This window comes from Hyperolius riggenbachi, chromosome 3 (genome assembly GCF_040937935.1).
Source record: "Hyperolius riggenbachi isolate aHypRig1 chromosome 3, aHypRig1.pri, whole genome shotgun sequence".
In the NCBI taxonomy this organism is placed as follows: domain Eukaryota; kingdom Metazoa; phylum Chordata; class Amphibia; order Anura; family Hyperoliidae; genus Hyperolius; species Hyperolius riggenbachi.
The window spans coordinates 407846298-407871508 of record NC_090648.1 but is presented as its reverse complement, the minus strand read 5'-3'; the positions used below and the strand labels follow the sequence as shown (position 1 = coordinate 407871508).

The following is a 25211-nucleotide window of genomic DNA, read 5'->3' as shown; positions in this document are numbered from 1 at the left end:
GATATTGTGAGATAAATGCAATTACCCAGAAAGTACCTGTAACGATCTGCTAGTGTGTGAGGACACTAGCAGACAGACAGATATCAGAGACTCCCTTAAGGGAGACGCCGTATAATATAGACAGTGTCAGTGAAGGCAGAACTGACACTGCAATACAGATAAGAGAATGGTCAGACAAAACAGGTCGGCATCAGATCTGATTGGTGAAGTACAAATTCGGTAGGCAAGATATGAGAGAGTATACAGGCAGAGGTCGGCAACAGATCAGATAGGCAGAGGTACAAAATCGTAAGGCAAAATCAGAGTAAGTGTTCAGGCAGGGGTCGGCAACAGATTAGATTGGCAGATGTACAGAATCGTTAGGCAAAGAGAAGTCAGATAACAGACAGAAGTTAAACACAATATATCAACAATAATAAACTGAGCTAGTATGGAATCCCCGGGGTCCTGTCGGTTCAAGCCACACACGGACTGACTAAAAAGACAAAGACAAACACTTATATAGCGCTTTTCTCCTGGCGGACTCAAAGCGCCAGAGCTGCAGCCACTAGGACGCGCTCTATAGGCAGTAGCAGTGTTAGGGAGACTTGCCTAAGGTCTCCTACTGAATAGGTGCTGGCTTACTGAACAGGCAGAGCCGAGATTCGAACCCTGGTCTCCCATGTCAGAGGCAGAGCCCTTAACCATTACACTTTCCAGCCACCAGACTAAGGTCTGAAGCCTTCACTGCGAAGTGTTAGCTAGAGCAGACAGTGAGCAAGTGTCAGAACAGCGCTTTAAAAGCCCGGGTAACCTGGACAACACACCCCTAACCTGCTCCACCAATCCGGATCCGGAGGTGGAGCCATGCGGATCAGCTGACCGACTGTCAGCTGACACGCTTCTTAAGTGCATAAGAGGTGCGACACTGACAGCGTGTGTGTCCACCCTCTCTCTGCGCCTGTGTGTCATGCGAGTGCAGCCCAGCTGAGGAGCTGCTGACGTCATCTCCAGCAACGCGGCCAGCCGACCCGGAAGTTACAGACATGCTACTGGCCGTTGCAGCGGAGGTAAGCTCCGCAGATCTGACATTACCGTAATGCAACAATCCTGAAATCCTTATAGTGCTCTATGGAAGTTAATGTCCTATGCTGCTAGGACGGCCTAAAAGTATGTGGACCACTATTTTTGAAAAGAAAACAATGCATTTACATATTTACTGTACATGTGCTGGGGCTGGCAGATAAATGCCTTTGTCTTTTGTAGATGCCATTAGCAGTAAAAACTGTGACATGAAGCCAGAAAATGAAAAACAGTAAAGATCTGACTGCAGGTTGGAGGATTGTGGCTATAGTGACACAGAGTATATAGATTGGGAGCTGGAGGCACTAGAGCTTTGCTACTATAAAGCTGTACTCTGGCTAACATCAAGGGTAAAAAGCAGATAGTAGTAAAGATAGCAATGGTGGTGCACCACAAAGGGGTTTAAGCGGCTCCAGGGTTCAAGTAGCTAAACCTCTGATTTCGGCAGAGGGAGTCAGAAAATGGCTTGTGGAGTTTGGCTATTATGAAGTCAGACTCTGAGAAATCTGCAGGGGTAATGATAGGGCATTATTAAAACAGGATATTAAGGTCATGCAAGCCTTCTAAAGTATACCAAAATCAGCTTTTATTAAATATATATCCACATCAAGCCCCCATAAATACACTGATTAAACAAAAATACTGTCCCACAACAATTAACCACTTGAGGACTCAGCCTTTACCCCCCCTTAAGGACCAGCGCTGTTTTTTCCATTCAGACCACTGCAGCTTTAACGGTTTATTGCTCGCTCATACAACCTACCACCTAAATGAATTTTGGCTCCTTTTCTTCTCACTAATACAGCTTTCTTTTGATGCTATTTGATTGCTGCTGCGAGTTTTACTTTTTATTATATTCATCAAAAAAGACATGAATTTTGGCAAAAAAATGATTTTTTTAACTTTCTGTGCTGACATTTTTCAAATAAAGTAAAATTTCTGTATACATGCAGCGCGAAAAATGTGGACAAACATGTTTTTGATGAAAAAAAACCCATTCAGTGTATATTTATTGGTTTGGGTAAAAGTTATAGCGTTTACAAACTATGGTGCAAAAAGTGAATTTTCCCATTTTTAAGCATCTCTGACTTTCCTGACTACCTGTCATGTTTCATGAGGTGCTAAAATTCCAGGATAGTATAAATACCCCACAAATAACCCCATTTTGGAAAGAAGACATCCCAAAGTATTCACTGAGAGGCATAGTGAGTTCATAGAAGATTTTATTTTTTGTCACAAGTTAGCGGAAAATGACAGTTTGTCACAAAAAAAAAAAAAAAAAAGGTTTCCATTTCTGCTAACTTGTAACAAAAAAAAATGAAATCTGCCATGGACTCAACATGCCCCTCAATGAATACCTTGAAGTGTCTATTTTTCAAAATGGGGTCATTTATGGGGTGTGTTTACTGTCCTGGCATTTTGGGGGGTGCGGAATTGTAAGCACCCCTGTAAAGCCTAAAAGTAGTCATTGCACTGTGGGCCTCTTAGCGCAGTTTGGCTGCAAAAAAGTGTCACACATATGGTATCGCTATACTCGGGAGAAGTAGTACAATGTGTTTTGGGGTGTATTTTTACACATACCCATGCTGGGTGGGAGAAATATCTCTGCAAATGACAATTTTTTGATTTTTTTACACACAATTGTCCATTTACAGAGTTATTTCTCCCACTCAGCATGGGTATGTATAAAAATACACCCCAAAACACATTGTACTACTTCTCCTGAGTACGGCGATACCACATGTGTGGCACTTTTTTGCACCCTAACTGCGCTAAGGGGCCCAAAGTCCAATGAGTACCTTTAGGATTTCACAGGTCATTTTGAGACATTTGGTTTCAAGACTACTCCTCACGGTTTAGGGCCCCTAAAATGCCAGGGCAGTATAGGAACCCCACAAATGACCCCATTTTACAAAGAAGACACCCCAAGGTACTCAATTAGGAGTATGGTGAGTTCATAGAAGATTTTACTTTTTGTCACAAGTTAGCGGAAAATGATTGTTATTGGGTTTTTTTTACCAAGTGTCATTTTCCGCTAACTTGTGACAAAAAATAAAATCTTCTATGAACTCACCATACTCCTAACGGAATACCTTGGGATGTCCTCTTTGTAAAATGGGGTCATTTGTGGGGTTCCTATACTGCTCTGGCATTTTAGGGGCCCTAAACCGTGAGGAGTAGTCTTGAAACCAAATGTTTCAAAATGACCTGTGAAATGCTAAAGGTACTCATTGGACTCTGGGCCCCTTAGCGCAGTTAGGGTGCAAAAAAGTGCCACACATGTGGTATCGCCGTACTCGGGAGAAGTAGTACAATGTGTTTTGGGGTGTATTTTTACACATACCCATATTGGGTGGGAGAAATCTCTCTGTAAATGACATTTTTTTGATTTCTTTACACACAATTGTCAATTTACAGAGATATTTCTCCCACCCAATATGGGTATGTGTAAAAATACACCCCAAAACACATAATACTACTTCTCCTGAGTACGGCGGTACCACATGTGTGGCACTTTTTTGCATCCTAACTGCGCTAAGGGGCCCAGAGTCCAATGAGTACCGTTAGCATTTCACAGATCATTTTGAGAAATTTGGTTTCAAGACTACTCCTCACGGTTTAGGGCCCCTAAAATGCCAGGGCAGTATAGGAACCCCACAAATGACCCCATTTTAGAAAGAAGACACCCCAAGGTACTCAATTAGGAGTATGGTGAGTTCATAGAAGATTTTACTTTTTGTCACAAGTTAGCGGAAAATGATTGTTATTGGTTTTTTTTACCAAGTGTCATTTTCCGCTAACTTGTGACAAAAAATAAAATCTTCTATGAACTCACCATACTCCTAACGGAATACCTTGGGATGTCCTCTTTGTAAAATGGGGTCATTTGTGGGGTTCCTATACTGCTCTGGCATTTTAGGGGCCCTAAACCGTGAGGAGTAGTCTTGAAACCAAATGTTTCAAAATGACCTGTGAAATGCTAAAGGTACTCATTGGACTCTGGGCCCCTTAGCGCAGTTAGGGTGCAAAAAAGGGCCACACATGTGGTATCGCCGTACTCGGGAGAAGTAGTACAATGTGTTTTGGGGTGTATTTTTACACATACCCATATTGGGTGGGAGAAATACCTCTGTAAATGACAATTTTTTGATTTCTTTACACACAATTGTCAATTTACAGAGATATTTCTCCCACCCAATATGGGTATGTGTAAAAATACACCCCAAAACACATAATACTACTTCTCCTGAGTACGGCGGTACCACATGTGTGGCACTTTTTTGCATCCTAACTGCGCTAAGGGGCCCAGAGTCCAATGAGTACCGTTAGCATTTCACAGGACATTTTGAGAAGTTTGGTTTCAAGACTACTCCTCACGGTTTAGGGCCCCTAAAATGCCAGGACAGTATAGGAACCCCACAAATGACCCCATTTTACAAAGAGGACATCCTAAGGTATTCCGTTAGGAGTATGGTGAGTTCATAGAAGATTTTTTTTTTGTCACAAGTTAGTGGAAAATGACACTTGGTAAACAAAACCCAATAAAAATCATTTTCCGCTAACTTGTGACAAAAAGCTAAATCTTCTATGAACTCACCATACTCCTAATTGAGTACCTTGGGGTGTCTTCTTTCTAAAATGGGGTCATTTGTGGGGTTCCTATACTGCTCTGGCATTTTAGGGGCCCTAAACCGTGAGGAGTAGTCTTGAAACCAAATGTTTCAAAATGACCTGTGAAATGCTAAAGGTACTCATTGGACTCTGGGCCCCTTAGCGCAGTTAGGGTGCAAAAAAGGGCCACACATGTGGTATCGCCGTACTCGGGAGAAGTAGTACAATGTGTTTTGGGGTGTATTTTTACACATACCCATATTGGGTGGGAGAAATATCTCTGTAAATGACAATTTTTTGATTTCTTTACACACAATTGTCCATTTACAGAGATATTTCTCCCACCCAATATGGGTATGTGTAAAAATACACCCCAAAACACATTGTACTACTTCTCCCGAGTACAGCGATACCACATATGTGGCACTTTTTTGCACCCTAACTGCACTAAGGGGCCCAGAGTCCAATGAGTACCGTTACCATTTCACAGGTCATTTTGAGAAATTTGGTTTCAAGACTACTCCTCACGGTTTAGGGCCCCTAAAATGCCAGAGCAGTATAGGAACCCCACAAATGACCCCATTTTACAAAGAGGACATCCCAAGGTATTCCGTTAGGAGTATGGTGAGTTCATAGAAGATTTTATTTTTTGTCACAAGTTAGCGGAAAATGACACTTGGTAAAAAAAACCCAATAACAATCATTTTCCGCTAACTTGTGACAAAAAGCTAAATCTTCTATGAACTCACCATACTCCTAATTGAGTACCTTGGGGTGTCTTCTTTCTAAAATGGGGTCATTTGTGGGGTTCCTATACTGCTCTGGCATTTTAGGGGCCCTAAACCGTGAGGAGTAGTCTTGAAACCAAATTTCTCAAAATGACCTGTGAAATGCTAACGGTACTCATTGGACTCTGGGCCCCTTAGCGCAGTTAGGGTGCAAAAAAGGGCCACACATGTGGTATTGCCGTACTCGGGAGAAGTAGTACAATGTGTTTTGGGGTGTATTTTTACACATACCCATATTGGGTGGGAGAAATATCTCTGTAAATGGACAAATGTGTGTAAAAAAAATCAAAAAATTGTCATTTACAGAGTGATTTCTTCTACCCATCATGGGTATGTGTAAAAATACACCCTAAAACACATTGGTCTACTTCTCCCGGGTACGGCGATAGCACGTGTGGCACTTTTTTGCAGCCTAACTGCGCTAAGGGGCCCAACGTGCAATGACTACCTTTGGGCTTTACAGGGGTGCTCACAATTTAGCCCCCCCCCCACATGACAGGACAGTTAACAAACCCCACAAATGACCCCATTTTAAAAATAAGACACCACAAAGTATTCCATGAGGGGCATGGTGAGTTTATAAAAAAAATTCTTTTTTGTCACAAGTTAGCAGAAAAGGATACTTTGTGAAAAAAAACAAAAAACAACAATTTATGCTAACTTGTGACAAAAAACAAAATCTTCTATGAACTCACCATGCACCTCACGGAATACTTTGGGGTGTCCTCTTTCCAAAATGGGGTCATTTGTGGGGTCTGTCCTGGCATTTTAGGGCCTCTGCAATCATTACATGTATGGCCAGTATTTCTGCTATACTCCTTATATTGGGCATACAGGTAGTGCATTCTGGGCTGAAAGGAAAAATGAACGGCAAACATCCCTTCATTCGCATCGATCAATGTGGATGAACAAATATCTGCCAAAAAATGTGAAACAAAAAGAAAAGAAAGAGAGACATAGGAGCTGCCACCCCAAAAATCCAAACCCACCAGCTCGTATGCCCAGGCAATCCTGATTTATTCATCCACATTGATCGATGTGAATGGAGAAATCATTGCTTGAGTTCTTTTTTGATACAAAGTGCTTGCCAAAGCATATGAATCCCCAACACCACACCTTGGCCCATATGCCTCGGCAAACGTATCTTTTTTACTGTGGAGGAGAAATCTCGTCCTACAGCGCTGCATGCACCGATTTTGTGTAACCTGACAGAAGCGCAATGCTTCTGTCAGGATGCACCATCAGTGCTGCAGCTGATTGGTCGGTCGGTCGGTCGGTCGGTCTGGATAGAAAAAAGAGAGAAGAAAAACGAAAAAAACAAAACAAAAGGAGGGGAAGGCGTCCGCCTGGACATAGGAGCTGCCACCCCAAAAATCCAAACCCACCAGCTCGTATGCCCAGGCAATCCTGATTTATTCATCCACATTGATCGATGTGAATGGAGAAATCATTGCTTGAGTTCTTTTTTGATACAAAGTGCTTGCCAAAGCATATGAATCCCCAACACCACACCTTGGCCCATATGCCTCGGCAAACGTATCTTTTTTACTGTGGAGGAGAAATCTCGTCCTACAGCGCTGCATGCACCGATTTTGTGTAACCTGACAGAAGCGCAATGCTTCTGTCAGGATGCACCATCAGTGCTGCAGCTGATTGGTCGGTCGGTCGGTCGGTCGGTCTGGATAGAAAAAAGAGAGAAGAAAAACGAAAAAAACAAAACAAAAAGGAGGGGAAGGCGTCCGCCTGGACATAGGAGCTGCCACCCCAAAAATCCAAACCCACCAGCTCGTATGCCCAGGCAATCCTGATTTATTCATCCACATTGATCGATGTGAATGGAGAAATCATTGCTTGAGTTCTTTTTTGATACAAAGTGCTTGCCAAAGCATATGAATCCCCAACACCACACCTTGGCCCATATGCCTCGGCAAACGTATCTTTTTTACTGTGGAGGAGAAATCTCGTCCTACAGCGCTGCATGCACCGATTTTGTGTAACCTGACAGAAGCGCAATGCTTCTGTCAGGATGCATCATCAGTGCTGCAGCTGATTGGTCGGTTGGAAAAAAAGAGAGAAGAAGAAAAAAAAAAAAAAAAAAAAAAAAAAGCAAGCAAGCAGCAAAGCACTTCAATAACATTAACTTTTTAAACTTTATTAAATATGTTCAAACCAAACAATAACATTGGTAACCAAATATTAACTTTTTTGCTTACCTGTTGTTTTTTTTTTTTTTTTTTTTTTACCTGCGAGCTGAGGATAAACTTCTCCTCCCCCATGGGTCAATGTGCAAAGTGCAAATCGCACAGATATGTGGCGAAGTACATTATGCATTCTGTCCCAAGTGAAAGGAGAGGTTTCTGGCAGGCCAGTGTATTTGGATCTCTCAAAACCTGATGTTTGGGTTCACACTGCATACTGGCCTATCCGGTCGGTCGAGCCCGCTGCACCGTCTCGCCCAAAATAGATCTTCAGGGAATACCACAAGAGTAGCATTCGGCCTAGTAATTAACTGCGTCGCCGTAGACTAACATGACTTCCGGGCCGACCCAAATTGCCGCAGAAGCCACGCAGTAACGTAGGCATGCACTAGCGTTAAGTCAAGCACTTCCGGCGTAGGGGGGGACCGCAAAGTGTGACTTTTGCTAGGCAATTTGCCCTAACGCATCGCGCCAGTGTGAAATAGCACTGAGAGACCCTTGTGTGCCTACTGCTGTGTCTGTAGTTCCCTAGGTTCTAAAAGTGTGCCTTCTCATGGTACCTCTCATAACACTCCCCTAGGCATAGGCCAGGCTGGTCAGGACAGCGGGGACAGTAAACGGGGGTGTCATGCCTTATTCCAGCCTTGCTGCAGACACGACATCTTTTTCTGGGGTTGCGTTGAGTTGGGGTACTGGGAATCGGGTAGGCGTAATGCCTTCCATGCAGCCGGCTAGTTGCATTTGGGGGTTGGGCTCTGTCACCTTCTGGATAGAGGAGTGCCGAAACAATGTCTTCCTGGAATTGAAGGAAAGATCCAGTTCTCCCAGCCTTACTGTAGAGAACAAAGCTGTTGTACATCGCCAATTGAATTAAATACACAGACACTTTCTTATACCAGCGTCTGGTTTTCCGGGAAATTAAATAGGGCCCTAACATCTGGTCATTGAAGTCCACCCCTCCCATGTTGGCATTATAGCTGTGGACGGCGAGGGGCTTTTCAATGACCTCTGTTGCCCGTGTAATTTGTACTGTCGTGTCTGTGTGAATGGTAGACAGAAGGTAAACGTCCCTCTTGTCCTTCCATTTCACCGAGAGCAAGTCATCGGTACACAAGGCGGCCCTCTCCCCCCGTTGAAGTCTGGTGTTAACGAGCTGTTGGGGGAAGCCCCGGCGACTAGGCCGCACGGTGCCACAGCATCGGATTCCTTCTAACTTTAAGTGCTGAAAGAGGGCCACACTTGTGTAAAAGTTGTCCACATAAAGATGGTACCCCTTCTGGAACAAGGGTGACACCAAGTCCCACACAATCTTTCCACTGCTCCCCAGGTAGTCAGGACATCCGACCGGCTCCAATTTTGAGTCTTTTCCCTCATAGACCCTAAAACGAGATGTATAGCCTGTGGCCCTATCACAGAGCTTATACAGTTTCACCCCATACCGGGCGCGCTTGCTTGGGATGTACTGTTTGATGCCAAGGCGCCCGGTAAAATGTACGAGGGACTCATCTACACAGATGTTCTGTTCAGGGGTATAAGCATCTGCAAATGTGGATGACAGGTGGTCTATGAGGGGCCGAATTTTGTGGAGCCGGTCATAAGCTGGGTGGTCTCTTTCATGACAGGTGTCGTTGTCATTGAAATGCAGGAAGCGCAGGATGATCTCAAATCGCGTCCTGGACATGGCAGCAGAGAACACGGGCATGTTATGTATTTGGCGTGTAGACCAATAAGAGCGCAATACATTTTTTTTAGTAATACCCATGTTGAGGAGAAGGCCCAAAAAAATTTTAAGTTCGGAAACTTGGAGTGGTTTCCACCGAAAAGGCTGGGCGTGGCAGCTTTTCGGATGGGCGGTTATAAATTGTGTGGCATATAGGTTGGTCTCAGCCACAATTAAGTCAAGGAGATCCTGGGTGAGGAACAGTTCAAAAAAGTCTAGGGCCGATCCTAGTTCAACTGTCTCCACCTGGACTCCAGACTGGGCGGTGAAAGGGGGCAGTATGGGTGCGGCGGGATCAGGGGAATGCCAATCAGGGTTTGCCAGCACCTCTGGAAAACCAATGGGAGTACGGGCCCGTCTACTTGGTGGCTGCGGATCGGATCTTAATTCACGTACCACCGAACCAGTTTCTACTTCCAGGATGGTGTCCGCCACTTCATCAGGGTCTTCTGCGGAAGTACTGGTGTTGATAGGCCCAGGAGATGCTGCGCTGCTGGTGCATGCCTCACCAAGAAAAATCAGATCAGCGCCACTCTGCTGCCCTTGAGACTGATCTTCCGCCACCTGCAGTCCAGTGACATGGGGTGTGGTACGCCTGGCTCTAGCCGGGACCTCAACCTCGTCATCGGAACTATCGGTCTGAGAGCCACTGCTGTCTACAGGATCGTACTCTGAACCCGAAGATTCGTCGAATAAGTCGACCCAATCATCCTCATCCGACTGGTCCATGTACCTGTAGATGTCTTCATTGGAAAACCTCTTTTTTGCCATGGTGGCCTGCTAAATTTAGGAGGTATTCCTCTGAGACTACCCAGGAAAAGAGCACCTACCTAGCGAAAGGGAGTACTTGAGAGGTAGAAAGCTGTGGTCACTGAGTTTAGATAAAAAAAATCAAAACTGATGTTTACAGTGCCACAGCTTGTGTAGTGTTTTTTGCAGTGATCAGAAAAAAGAAATTTCTGTCACTGCGGTGGGGCGGGCTGAACGCAGTGCAGGCGAACGATCAGGTCTGATCGGGCAAACACTGCGTTTTTTTGTGGATCCTAGAGACCCTAATATAGATCTGACTGTGATCACTAATAATCACTTACAGATACTATATAGTACCAATGCTGATTAGCGACAGTGATGACGCTAATTAGTGACTGTGGTGCAGTGGGCTGAGCACTAACTGACACTAACAACCCTTTTGCTTAGATAACTGGCCTAACTGTTTGTTACCACTAGTGATACTAAAAAAGTTTTTAGATCACTAGGATAGTGATGGTGAGGGGGGGGGTTGGGGATCAGAGAGCAATCACAAATAATCAAAAACAATCACGAGACAATTACAACACAATTACAGCAATCGGCGCAATCAAAGCCAATCACGGACCAATTGAATCCAATAACGTGACAATCAAAAACCAATTACGTGACAATTGAAGCCAATCACACGACAATCGATGCTAATCACAGGGCAAAACAGCCAATCAGTGGGCAATTGGCACAATCAAAACCAATTACGGGCAATTGAAGCCAATCACGCGACAATCGAAGCCCAATTACGTGACAATCGAAGCCAATCACACGACAATCGATGCCAATCACAGTGCAATTGAGACAATTGTAGCCAAACAAAGCACAATCAAGCCTTACAGACAGGAGATAAGATACACAATGGCAGGGGGGAGAATATACGCAATCAATGAACTAGGACGGTGTGGGGAGGATCGGAAGGGGTGGGGGGTGATCAGATACCCCTAAGGGGTAGTTGGGGGTCTAATCTGATGGATAGGAGTGACAGGTGGTGATAGATGGGTTATTGACGGGTGATAAGTGGGTGTTTACAGGGAAAAACAGATGTAAACAATGGACTGCTGATGTGATCAGGGGGGGGGTGTCTCGGAGGGATCTGAAAGGGTGGGTGGGTGATCAGAAGCCCCTAATGGGCAGTTGGGGGTCTGATCTGATGGGGGGCAGTGGCAGGTGGTGACAAGGGATGATTGACAGGTGACGGATAGGTGATTGACAGCTGATCAGCGGGCAATTACAGGGAAGATAGATGCAGTATACGGGGGGAGGGGGGGGGATCTGAAGGGGTGGGGGGTGATCAGATACCCCTAAGGGGCAGTTGGGGGTCTGATCTAATGGGGGGCAGTGACAGGTGGTGACAAGGGATGATTGACAGGTGACTGATAGGTGATTGGCAGCTGATCACTGGGGAGATAGACAGATGCAGGGGAGATAGATAGGTTCAGTATACAGGGGGGGGGGGGGGGGTCGGGGGGAGATCTGGAGGTGTGGGGGGTGATCAGATACCCCTAAGGGGTAGTTGGGGGTCTGCTCTGATGGATAGGAGTGACAGGTGGTGACAGGGATTGATTGATGGGTGATATGGGGGTTGGTTGGGTCTGATCTGCGGGCTGCAGGGGGGTACAGGGGGGTGTCTGATGGGTGCTGCGGGTGATCGGGGGGTCTGTGGGGCTCCTAATGTGTGCGTGTGTGTGTGCTTACTGTGCCTGCTCTCCTCGCTGGTGGTCGATCGCTAAGTGTGACCACCAGCGGGAGGCAGGCAGTATAATACAGTTTGTTACGTAAACAAACTGTATTATACCTGTTCTATTGGCCGATTTGAATTTTTACAGCCCGCCGGCGCTGCTGATTGGCCGGCGGGCTGAAGTCACATGGGGGCCGAAGAGTGTGACGTAGCGATCGCGCGGCTACAGCCGCGCGATCGCTCGTTAATTAGGCTGCAGCCGGCGACGCAGTACTGCGTCGCTGGTCCTGCAGCTGCCACTTTGCCGACGCACGGTATAAGCGTGCGGTCGGCAAGTGGTTAAAAACAACATATGCGGAGCATTGACAACTGTATGCCTGTGTGGCTAAATAGCATGCACCTATAATTATGCTGCAAATCTATCCTGGCCAGGAAATATATCACAACAGCACTACATGCATCCGCGCTTGCTCACTCCACACACACTTGTGCCATTAGTAATGCAACGTTGGGGGGCCCCCTGTTAGATAATGCATAGGCGTGAAAACATCGAAGCCAGGCTGGATTCAGTTCCATCAACTTAAAGAAACTTCTCATCTACTGCCGCACACAAAGAAGCAAAGAAGCAACGCAGAAGCGTGGAATCAGCAAAGCCAAGCCAGGTAAAGTTCCATCAGCTCTGTGCAACAGTGCAACTGCTGCTGCATATAGGAGGCAATCATAACGATCTCACCCGTCCTGTCGCATCACTTTTGGTTGAGGCAAGCTCCTGGGCACGGATGTTAAGTCCTTTGTAGACCTGCTCAGACGTGTGCTGGGGCCATGCCACAAAGACCCCTCACTCCAGCGCACACCGGCAAGTTTGAAACGCCAGCCCAGGAGTCCATAGACAGCGTGTGTGAGGAAGAGCTGCGTCACACGCACCAGTTGTAGCTCCGCCCACCGACGCGTTTCACGCCCTCATTGGGCGTTTCATCAGGGTGTGTCCATGGCTGCTAACAGCCCTTCCTTTGTATCCGCTTTTACTCCACCCATTTTTCTTTCATCCTGTCACTCACCATTCAGGTAAACAATTCCTTCAGGAGGCAGGCATAATAGGGGATTTGGCTGGATACTATGCATTGCATAGCAACACCATACATTTGGTTTTGTCCTCAGATAGCAGGAGCATTTAGCAGGCATCATTAGCAAAGCGATTGGGTAATTTATATCCAATAGAGATACTCATAGATTATAGCTGAACTCTGGGAACACACGATCCACATGTTGCTATAACCTTTCTTACAGCCAAATTGTCCATTATATGACAGCAATTACGCTGCCTATCTAGCATAGATATTGTCCCCTCAGATTGTGGCTTCAGATCATGCCGTTCACTCGGCAGTCCACACAGACCTCAATGAACGAATCATTATATTTCCTTAGTTGCAAGATGTCAGTCACATATATTTAAAGGCACATATACAGGACTATTTTTTAGGCACATTAGAGTCACTGCGGATCCATTCTTTCCCCATGCTTTACCCATAGGAATGGTCCTAACTAAAGTATTTAGTACAATTGTTATTTCCTCTTTAGGACCCTGGTGCTGGGACATACAGTTAACCATATTTTTTAATCTTAAGGAAGGGGGATAGGTCCAATTCTGCATTGAGTCCGCCCGGGAAAACACTCCCAAGTTTGAAAATCCACATGGCCTCTTTGCAGTAGAGGACCTCATCAAAATCTCCCCTTCTACCTGAAATTTTCAAATTATAAATTCCCTTCACCAGGGTCCCTTTTATACTATTCTGATGGTATTCCCTGTAATGATCATATATTGTTCCTGTGGCCTTTCCCCCGGTAATTTTACAAAAATGCTCCAAAAATCTTTCTTTTAGGGCCCTTTTAGTTTTGCCGATGTAACTCAGACCGCATGGGCATTGTATCATATATACTACTTTTTTAGTGTCACAATTTATAAAGGACCTAATAGCATATTCCTTTTCCCCCCTGCAGTCTGAAAAAACATCGGTCCTATCCACATAGGGACACATTTTGCATTTTGAGCATTTGTACATTCCCATTGGTTTCCTCTGGTCAAGCCATGTGGAGGGATTTTTTAACAGCTCACTATGCACTAACCGATCCCTAAGGTTTGGTGCCCTTTTTGCTGTAAGAAGGGGTCTTGGACCTACAATTCCTGCAACATCTTTGTCTGAGGTCAGGATAGGCCAGAACTTATGATAGGGCACCCAGGGTTCCACTATTATGTAGCCAAATCCCACATCAGCTAACTGTTAGTGTTAGGCATAGGTGGGGGATAGGTGGGGTAAGTGTTAGGTGTAGGTAGAGGATAAGTTGGTCTTAGGAGCACGCAGGAGGGAGTATAAGCGTGAGAGAAAGGTAAGGTAAAGTAATAGAAGAAAGTCTTTAACATTACCAATTTTCTGCTATTGGCATTATCCAACGCACAAATCTGCCAACACCTTTTTTAGATGTATGCACATTCTATGGATTGCAAATTGTACTATACTGCATATTGAAAATACAAAGAGATTTTTTTTGCAATTTAGCAGTGCAATTTTTACATCTGTAATGTAGCTCTGTTTTTGTAATTTCTTTGAACATTGGACAAGTCTGAACTTGAGGTGAATTTTCTGGAACTCCTGGGAAGATTGGCAGCTCTGGCAATTGGCAAAATTGGCAACATGTGAACATTCTTTCTCACTCTAAAATGAGGGACTTTCAATTTACTGGAAATGGCATTATAACACTACCCATGCTAATGGGCAGAAACAACTACTTCTCTAAGGTTAATGTTGTATTTTTTCCTTTTCAATGTGTTAACACACACCTAAATGATCCAGACCAGCAAACCCCTTTGATCAATTATTCAAGTGCATTAAATTAGCTGCACCTGGCTACTACTTACGTTCTCAATTCATATGGTAATGGTAACGGTGAAATTCAATTTTTAACACATCTTCTGTATTTTGACTTAGCCTTTGTTAAATAAACAGTTACAATATATTCCCATCTGTATGATTGTGTGTATGTGTGTATGCACGTGTATAAGATACACTATAATTTGTGGCAGTGTAATGTGGATGGTTGTCCTTGTGTTGTGTGGGAGTGTAATCTGGAGGTGGATGTGTATTATGTGTGTGATGTAATATTCAGGGTCAATATTGCTACAACTGCTGTTTCTCTTTTTCTTTTCTGCCTCTTTCCTTCCCACTTTTCTCTCCCCGACTTCTGTCACTCTATCCTATTTGCCTCCCCAATACCTTTCTCAGTCTCTCTGCTACTGTCTCTCTGCTACCTTTATCTCACATCTTACCATGCCTACCTTATTTTTGTCAGTCTCTATAACACTCCTTCTAGACATCTTTTTCAATCTAGTCCACCCCAAACACACACGCGCACACGCACACACACACACACACACACACACGCACGCACGCGGTGAAGCAAACAGAGGGATTAATCCTCTCACACATTATATACAGATTTTTAAATACATTTCACCATGAAAACTATAAAAAAAAATCTATTGAATTGCAGCATTGCACTTTTTGATCACAGCTCCCCTTCGCACCACTGCTCCCCTTTCGTATCAAAATTATGATCAATGCAGCTTATCGTGCTATAGATTTCCAAGAGATTCACAGTGGTTGAATCTGCCGGTAAAAATCAATGCATGTACAACCTGGTTTAAATGCCTTTGTCACGCTTTCTGCTTCTCTTGGCATTAGTCATCATTCTTTCTCTCTGCTCCTCAAATTTCTAAGCATTAGAAATTCATTTTTTCATGTTCTTCAATAGCCCACACGGGCACAATTTTTGTTACTCTTTTAAACATATGCCATCACCATACAAAACTTTTTGTAACTAATTTCACTAAAATTTTGTAACGATCGGTGTAACACAGAGAGGATCTGATGATCTGGTGATCTGCAGTATCACTGGGAATACAGATATATACCAGATTATTGATGATCTGCAGTATCACCGATAATCAGATATATAAGCTAACCTCTGGACACCTGAGTAGAGTAGGAGTGTTTGGTGCAAACGTAACACTTAGAGGACTAGGCCTCGGAGCAGTAAGAAGTACTGCACAAATTCCTTCCGAAGACCTGAACTCTCCCGGGGGGAGGAGTCAGGCTGAGAGTAGGAAGGACAACCGAGAGTGACACTCCGGAGGGAGTGTCACTACCAGGACTGGGAACCGCCTCTAAAGGTAAGGTCGGTTCTCGAGGTCGGACTAACCAGGTTGTAACCACACAGACAGATACAGTACAGATTCAGAAGGCAGATGCAGGGTCTAATAAACAAGCAGGGTTCGGCAACAGGGTATCAGAAATATCGAGGTACAGAATCAGGAGGCAGGTGCGGAGTCTTAGGGCGAGCCGGAGTTCGGCAATAGAGTATCAGAATAGCAAGGTACAGGATCAGAGTTCAGAAGAATAGTCAGGCAAGCAGAAGGTCATAACAAATAATACAGTATACTTTCCTAACGCTAAGGTGTGAGATCCGTGGCCGTCAACACCTTTGGAAACTATGCTAGAACACAGATACAGACAGGTCTGAGTGCTACCACGTTGTGATCGCAACGCCAGACAACCAGCAAATGAACAGCCAGCAGTATATATACTAAAACATTCTCCAGCCCCTCCCTAAGTGCTGGACCAATGAAAGGGAGCAGAGCTGTCAGCTGACCAGCTTGGTCAGCTGACCCTTTTCTGGCTGCCATATAAGTTCTGCCTCTCAGCGCGTGCACGCGTCCTTCTGAACCTGTGTGGACTAGCAGTCCCAGCCACACCAGACATGTCTTGCAATATATGTGCTGAATTGAACGCGGGGCCTGCCGTACTGCTTTCCGAGCAGACGGCAGGTTCCCCGCGTTCCCCCATGCTGTCAGTGATCCTGTGTTGCGCGGAATCTGCTGTACCCAACGCGGATTCCGCCGCATCCAACGTGGATTCTGCCACTCTGCCCATGCGGCAAGCGGCGGTTTTTCAGCGTTGCGCTGTCATGTCAGACGCGGAAACAGCCGCCTTACCCTGAGTGTTTGCGGCTGTTTTTCCGCGTTTCCTCACAGTACCCCCCCCCTGAGGAGTGGACTCCGGACAGCTCCTACCAGGCCTATCAGGATGTAATGCGTGGAACTCCTTTCTTAGTTTTTCTGCGTGCATGCGACCCTCAGGTATCCATGATCTCTCCTCAATGCCATACCCCTTCCAGTGTACCAAATATTGCACTGAGTTTTGTACTATGCGTGAGTCTAAAACCTTCTCCACTTCATACTCAGGTCGATCGTCTATCATCACAGGAGGAGGAGGAGTGGGGCCCACATGAACTGCCGGTTTAAGCAGGGACACATGGAAAGACCTCACGCCACGCATGCTGGCAGGAAGATCGATGGCATAAATCACATTATCTCGTTACCCGAAACGGACCCACAAACCTGGGCCCCAGCTTGGGTGAAGGCTGTTTTAAGGTCAAGTGGCGAGTAGACACCCAGACTAAATCTCCCAGTTGAAATCTCCACTCTAAGGAACGTCTCTTGTCGGCTTGACCTTTCTGATTATGAAAAGCCTTCTCCAAATTATTTTTTATGACCCACCACATGTCCTTGAATGACCTTTGCCAGGCCTCCAGAGGTGGAAACGGAGTGGAGGCGACTGGCAACGGGGAGAATTTAGGCAGTTTCCCGGTTACTATCTGAAACGGACAAAATCCTGAAGAGAAACCTTTTAAATTATTGTGCGCAAATTCGGTGTAGGGCAAAAACTTAACCCAATCACTCTGCGCCTCAGCAACATAACATCTCAGAAACTGTTCTAATGATTGGTTGACCCTCTCAGTCTGACCATTGGTCTGTGGGTGGTAGCCTGACGAAAATGACAGCTTCATGCCCATTTGGTGACAGAATGCGCTCCAAAATCTTGAGACAAATTGGACTCCCCGATCGAACACTATGTTTTCCGGAATGTCATGCAGTCGAAAAACGTGGCTAATGAATAAATCGGCCAGTTCCTGGGCCGAGGGGAGTCCTCTCAAGGGCACAAAATGGGCCATTTTACTGAAGCGGTCGACCACCACCCAAATGACCGACATGCCCTCAGACCTAGGAAGCTCACCCACAAAGTCCATGGACAAGTGGGTCCATGGTTCACTCGGAGTGGGCAAATGCTGCAACGTACCTACAGGTGCCAGCCGGGAGGGCTTGCTTTTTGCACATACCGGACACTCCCTAACGAATTCCTTGCAATCTGCTGCCAGGGAAGGCCACCAAGCACATCTGGCCAGCAGATCTTGCATTCTGGACGCCCCAGGGTATCCAGCATTCTTATGTGAATGGACCATTTCCAGTATCTGAAGACGGAATGGTAATGGGATAAACATAACACCATCCGGTTTTCCTTCCGGAATGTCCTGCTGAAAAGGACTTAAAGTCTCCTTCCAGTCCTCCCAAGTCTCGGTTGTGGCTAACACTAATTTCTGTGGGACAATGGTTTCTGGGACAGAGGGCTGTGCTGTCTCTGGCTCAAAGCACCTGGAGAGCGCATCTGCTTTGGTATTCTTACTGCCTGGAGAGTACGTAATTATGAATCTGAACCTTGAGAAAAACAGGGACCATCGAGCCTGACGAGGGCTTAACTTCTTAGCCCCCTCGATGTATTCCAGATTCTTGTGATCGGTATAAACCGTGATCGTATGCTCTGCTCCTTCTAACCAATGACGCCATTCTTCAAAGGCCAATTTAATGGCAAGGAGCTCCCTGTTGCCTATATCGTAGTTTCTCTCTGCTGGAGAGAACCTCCGAGAAAAATAGGCACATGGGTGCAATCTACCCTGTAAGCCTGAGCGTTGGGACAGCACAGCCCCCACTCCGACCTCTGGGGCGTCTACCTCAACCACAAAAGGGAAGGAAGTGTCCACATGCCTTAGTATGGGTGCTGAGCAGAAGAGCTCCTTCAAAGTGGAGAATGCATGTAGAGCCTCAGGAGACCAATGAGTAGTATCTGCCCCTTTCTTTGTGAGACTGGTGAGTGGTGCGATAACCGTGGAGTACCCCCTTATGAACCTTCTATAGTAATTCGCAAAGCCTAAGAAACGCTGCAAAGACTTCAACCCCACCGGCTGAGGCCATTCCAGAACAGCGGAGACTTTGGCAGGGTCCATAGACAGGCCCGAGGTAGAAATTATGTACCCCAGAAAGGCGACAGATGTAACCTCAAAGATACACTTCTCCACTTTAGCGTAAAGTGAATTCTGCCTCAGTTTGTCCAGTACGAATCTGACATGAGTCCTATGCTCAGAGAGATTTTTTGAAAAAATAAGTATATCGTCTAAATAGACTAACACAAATCTCCCTAATACCTCCCTAAAGACCTCATTAATGAGTTATTGGAAAACGGCCGGAGCATTACATAACCCGAAGGGCATCACCAGGTACTCGTAGTGCCCGTCGGGTGTGTTAAAGGCCGTTTTCCATTCATCAGCCTTTCTTATACGCACCAGGTTGTATGCTCCCCGTAAATCTAATTGCGAAAAAATCTTAGCATCGGCGACCTGTGTGAACAAATCGTCTATCAATGGCAACGGATAGCAATTCTTCACTGTGATCTTATTCAGGCCCCGGTAATCAATACATGGCCGCAGACCCCCATCTTTTTTCTTTACGAAAAAGAAGCCTGCCCCGACCGGCGATCGGGACGGGCGAATGAAGCCCTTAGCTAAATTTTCACGGATATACTCCTGCATGGCCAATTTTTCTGGTCCAGACAAATTGTACAGATGGCCCCGTGGAGGCATACAACCAGAACGGAGATCGATGGGGCAATCGAAAGGGCGATGTGGAGGTAATTTATCAGCAGCCTTGGGACAGAACACATCAGAATATTCAAAGTACTGTTCTGGTACACCCTCCACCTGAATCCTGGTTTGACCCAATGTCACCTTTCCTAAACACTGCTGGAAACAACGAGCTGACCATCTTGTTAGATGACCAGTGGCCCAATCTATGTGTGGTGAATGGACTTGTAACCACGGCATGCCTAGGATAATAGTGGAGGTTGACATATGCAATACAAAAAACTTAAGTTGTTCCCCATGCAGTACCCCTATAGTGACCTTCACCTCTGGTGTCTCTGACAGGGCACGATTCCGTTGCAGGGGAGAATCGTCCACTGCCGTGACTTGGATGGGAGTTTTCACTGGTGTGAGAGGAATACCCAATTTCTGAGCGAATTCATAGTTCATGAAATTAGCCGCTGAGCCGGAATCAATAAAAGCCTCAGTGGCTACAGATTCGTTCTCCCAAGTAATCGTACAAGGAAGAAGCAATTTCTTTTCTTTAAGGGGTGAAAATTGTGTGCCTAGGGTGTTACCCCCCACAACTCCTAGGCAAGCTCGTTTCCCGGCTTATTGGGGCAATTTCGCACTCTATGACCTTCCTCCGCACAATACAGGCACAACTGCTCTGACATTCTACGTCTCCGCTCTACCTGAGATAGTTTTGACCGACCTATCTGCATTGGTTCGGGTGGAGGTAAAGCTGGTGAAGGTGGTGTCTCAGGGGTGCTGCGTAGGACACTAACTTAACCTGGTCCTTGCCCCGGGTTTGGCACTGATAGCGTAATCTGCGATCGACTCTGATGGCCAATGAAATGGCTGCATCAAGAGTCGTGGGCTCAGGCTGACTCAACATGAGATTAGACACTTCGTCCGACAACCCAGATAAGAAGCAGTCTAACAGGGTGTATGTGTCCCACCTGGCTGTCACTGACCACCTTCTAAATTCAGAGGCGTAATCCTCGACTGGACCCTTGCCTTGACGCAACAACTTGAGCTTCCGCTCCGAAGTCGAGGCAATATCTGGGTCGTCGTAAATTACGTCCATTGCTTTAAAGAATTAATCGACTGATGTCAGGGCTAAGTCTCCCTCAGGTAAACTGTATGCCCAGGTCTGAGAATCGCCCGAAAGTAATGTCTTGATAAATGTGACTCTTTGGGCAACAGTGCCTGAGGTTTGAGGTCTTAACCCGAAGTATGACAACACTCTACTCCTAAAATTGCGGAAGTCAGATCTGTGGCCAGTAAATTTCTCGGGCACTGGCATAAGTATACCAGAACTAGGAGGGGATCATACCTCGTCTATAGCCGTCCGGAGGGTTTGCAAAGACCCGGATAATGAATCAATCAGTGTCTGGTGGCCACCCAGCACTCGATTGATGTCGTCCATTGAGGAGACAATTTCCCCCAGACGGTCAGAGTGTACGTCCATATTGGTCTGGTCTGGCGTTCTGTTACGATCGGTGTAACACAGAGAGGATCTGATTACCGGTGATCTGCAGTATCACTGGGAATACAGATATATACCAGATTATTGATGATCTGCAGTATCACCGATAATCAGATATATAAGCTAACCTCTGGACACCTGAGTAGAGTAGGAGTGTTTGGTGCAACCGTAACACTTAGAGGACTAGGCCTCGGAGCAGTAAGAAGTACTGCACAAATTCCTTCCGAAGACCTGAACTCTCCCGGGGGAGGAGTCAGGCTGAGAGTAGGAAGGACAACCGAGAGTGACACTCCGGAGGGAGTGTCACTACCAGGACTGGGAACCGCCTCTAAAGGTAAGGTCGGTTCTCGAGGTCGGACTAACCAGGTTGTAACCACACAGACAGATACAGTACAGATTCAGAAGGCAGATGCAGGGTCTAATAAACAAGCAGGGTTCGGCAACAGGGTATCAGAAATATCGAGGTACAGAATCAGGAGGCAGGTGCGGAGTCTTAGGGCGAGCCGGAGTTCGGCAATAGAGTATCAGAATAGCAAGGTACAGGATCAGAGTTCAGAAGAATAGTCAGGCAAGCAGAAGATCATAACAAATAATACAGTATAATTTCCTAACGCTAAGGTGTGAGATCCGTGGCCATCAACACCTTTGGAAACCTTGCTAGAACACAGATACAGACAGGTCTGAGTGCTACCACATTGTGATCGCAACGCCAGACAACCAGCAAATAAACAGCCAGCAGTATATATACTAAAACATTCTCCAGCCCCTCCTTAAGTGCTGGACCAATGAAAGGGAGCAGAGCTGTCAGCTGACCAGCTTGGTCAGCTGACCCTTTTCTGGCTGCCATATAAGTTCTGCCTCTCAGCGCGCGCACGCGTCCTTCTGAACCTGTGTGGACTAGCAGTCCCAGCCACACCAGACATGTCTTGCAATGTATGTGCTGAATTGAACGTGGGGCCTGCCGTACTGCTTTCCGAGCAGGCGGCAGCTTCCGCGCGTTCCGCCATGCTGTCAGTGACCTTGTCTTGCGCGGAATCTGCTGTACCCAACGCGGATTCCGCCGCATCAAATGCGGATTCTGCCGCGTCCAACGTGGATTCCGACACTCTGCCCATGCGACAAGCAGCGGTTTTTCCGCGTTGCCCTGTCATGTCAGACGCGGAAACAGCCGCTTTACCCTGAGTGTTTGCGGCTGTTTTTCCGCGTTTCCTCACAAATTTGTTTTAAAAAATGTTTTCATGAAACTTGTACACAACCGTGACAGCGGTATATGGTTTAGAGCAAAACATATTCTCATCTATCTGATTATGTCATTGACTTGTGTCTGACTGGAGCAAAAAGTAAAATATTCACATTCTTATGTATTCATTTCTCAACCACAATGACAAATTCATCCTACAGGAGGAGACATATTTGTAAACATAGTCTTTACGTATGTCTACTTATTTTTAAAAAAAGAAAAAAAAAAACAGTAGCAAACTACTTATTTTGAAAGGATTTTATAATACTTCAATAAAAATGTGTTACCTAATCGAGCACTTCTTTGGGACACCTGAAAAAAAGCAGAGGATTCAGTTAGCAAACATTCTGACAAGCAAATAATGACATTCCATCACATGACTAATGACACCGTATTACTTCATGTGGTGGTCTGGGAAAGATCAACTTCGTGCCACAGTAGCAGCATAGTGACAATGAATGGTATGTCTAGCCATCCAAGTGCTTACACATGCTATATACAAATGTGTTTGCACATTCTTTTGCCTGGCTTTCCTAACACTACAAATAACTATCCAGGCTGGAACAGCCAGATGCTGTTATGGGAATCTGATCTTGGGAAAGCCAAGATATATGTATATCTATTTGGTCACATTAGAATGTCAATGACATTTTAAACCTTGCTGTTGTGCATAATATATATGTGTGTGTGTGTGTGTGTGTGTGTGTGTGTGTGTGTGTGTGTGTGTGTGTGTGTGTGTGTGTGTGTGTGTATGTATACAGTATATATATATATATATATATATATATATATATATATGTCACGAACATCGAATTTTCCATTCACAAACAGCGAATGCAAACTTCCGTAAATGTTCTCGAACAGGTGGACCCGACGAACTGCCATAGACTTCAATGGGCTGGCAAATTTTAAAACCTACAAAGACATTTTCTGGCCTCAAAAGTGATGAATAAGTTGTTTCAAGGGGCCTGACACCTGGACCGTGGCATGCCAGAGGGGGATCCATGCCAAGAGTCCCACCAAAAATTACGGAGTTGACGCAAAGTTGGGTTTTAATCCCTAAAAGGTAGAAATCAATTACGTTACATTAATGAGGCAACAACAATAGCAGTAGTGTGCACACAGCTCTGGGTGTGGGCTGTGGAGTGTCACACACAGAGAAATGCAATAGTACTATCAGAATACAGTGAAATAATAATGCACTGGAGTGGTTCTGTGCCTGCAACTTAATGTAGCAACAGCAGTAGTGTGCACACAGCTGTGGGCGGCAGTGGGCTGTGGTGTGTCACACACACAAAAAACACAGGAGACAGATGTACTAGCTCTCAAAAGGGCTACTCTAGTGCCTTCCCAGCAAGCGAGGAACAAGAGCACAAGCCTAGCTAATTCTTTCCCTACTTATCTGCAGCGAGTCTGACCCTGCTCTCACTAAAGTCAGCAGTCTGCTTATTTAAAAGTGGTCCCAGATCAATTAAGACTCTGCAAAAACTGAGCGTGTGTGTTCAGTGTGAACAAATGGATATGTTTTGTGGACCACAAGCACTCCTGAGAATCTATACTTTTTTCAATAAATACAATTAACCACTTTACCCCAGCGCGTACGTATTTCTCCGCCCCTTTTTCCATCCTTTAAAAACCAGGGACGGAGAAACACGTACTTTCCGCGTTCCCGACGCTGCCCGCGCTCCCGCTCGTAAACACGCCGCCCGCCGCTAGTAAACACGCCGCCGCCCGCTCGCCCAGAGATCAATGAACGGGAAAATCCATTCCCGTTCGTTGATCTAAGCCCCGCAATGATCAGCTGCTCTCCTATGGGCAGCGCAATCATTGTGAGAAAAAACTCACGTGTCCAGCCTCCTTATTCTTCCTCCAAGCTTCCGGAAGGAAGCTTGAAAGTCGCATTAAAACAAAAAGTTACTGTGGCCATCTTGTGGCCAAATAGTAAACTACACCCTACACATTTTTCACATACAAATAAATGACTTTTACACATAAAATTAACTCATTACCTCCCACACTCCCCATTTTTTTTTTTTTTGTAATTAAAAAAAAATTAAAAAATTTACAATTAAAAAAAATACATAAATAGTTACCTTAGGGACTGAACTTTTTAAATATTTATGTCAAGAAGGTATAACACTGTTACTTTATAAACTATGGGCTTGTAATTAGGGATGGACGCAAAACTGAAAAAAATGCACCTTTATTTCCAAATAAAATATTGGCGCCAAACATTGTGATAGGGACATAATTTAAATGGTTTTATAACCGGGACAAAAGGGCAAATACGTTTCATGGGTTTTAATTACAGTAGCATGCATTATTTAAAAACTATAATGGCCGAAAACTGAAAAATAATTATTTTTTTCCCCACATTTTTCCTATTTTCCCATTAAAACACATTTAGAAAAAAATAATTCTTGGCATAATGTCCCACCTAAAGAAAGCCTAATTGGTGGCGAAAAAAACAAGATATAGTTCATTTCATTGCGATAAGTAATAATAAAGTTATAGACGAATGAATGGAAGGAGCGCTGAAAGGTGAAAATTGCTCTGGTGCTCAGGGGGTAAAACCCCTCAGTGGTGAAGTGGTTAAAATATCTGACTGGAGTCCTATATTTAATTTCCTGTTGAGATAAGTCAAGCCCTATATTTTCAATTCCTTTTGAGAGGACTAAGCTGTCCACAGTCCTTCCATTATCCCATCTTCATCCACACTTCACTTCATCCACAGTCAGACAGGAAGTGGGAGGAGGCAGACTCACTGTCTCCCAGTGAGCACAGAAACTAACTGTTTGCACAGCACTTACAGCTCAG

The 25211-nt window shown here is 45.3% G+C and overlaps 1 protein-coding gene across 1 annotated transcript in view; it reads right to left on the bottom strand.

Annotated features, from left to right (window-relative positions):
* TGFBI (transforming growth factor beta induced) overlaps nt 1-25211 on the bottom strand; it is a 198124-nt gene that overhangs the window by 4272 nt on the left and 168641 nt on the right. The window contains exon 16 of the mRNA XM_068277429.1: nt 22682-22706. Within this exon, the coding sequence (XP_068133530.1) occupies nt 22682-22706 (25 nt within the window). The remainder of the gene's footprint in view (nt 1-22681; nt 22707-25211) is intronic.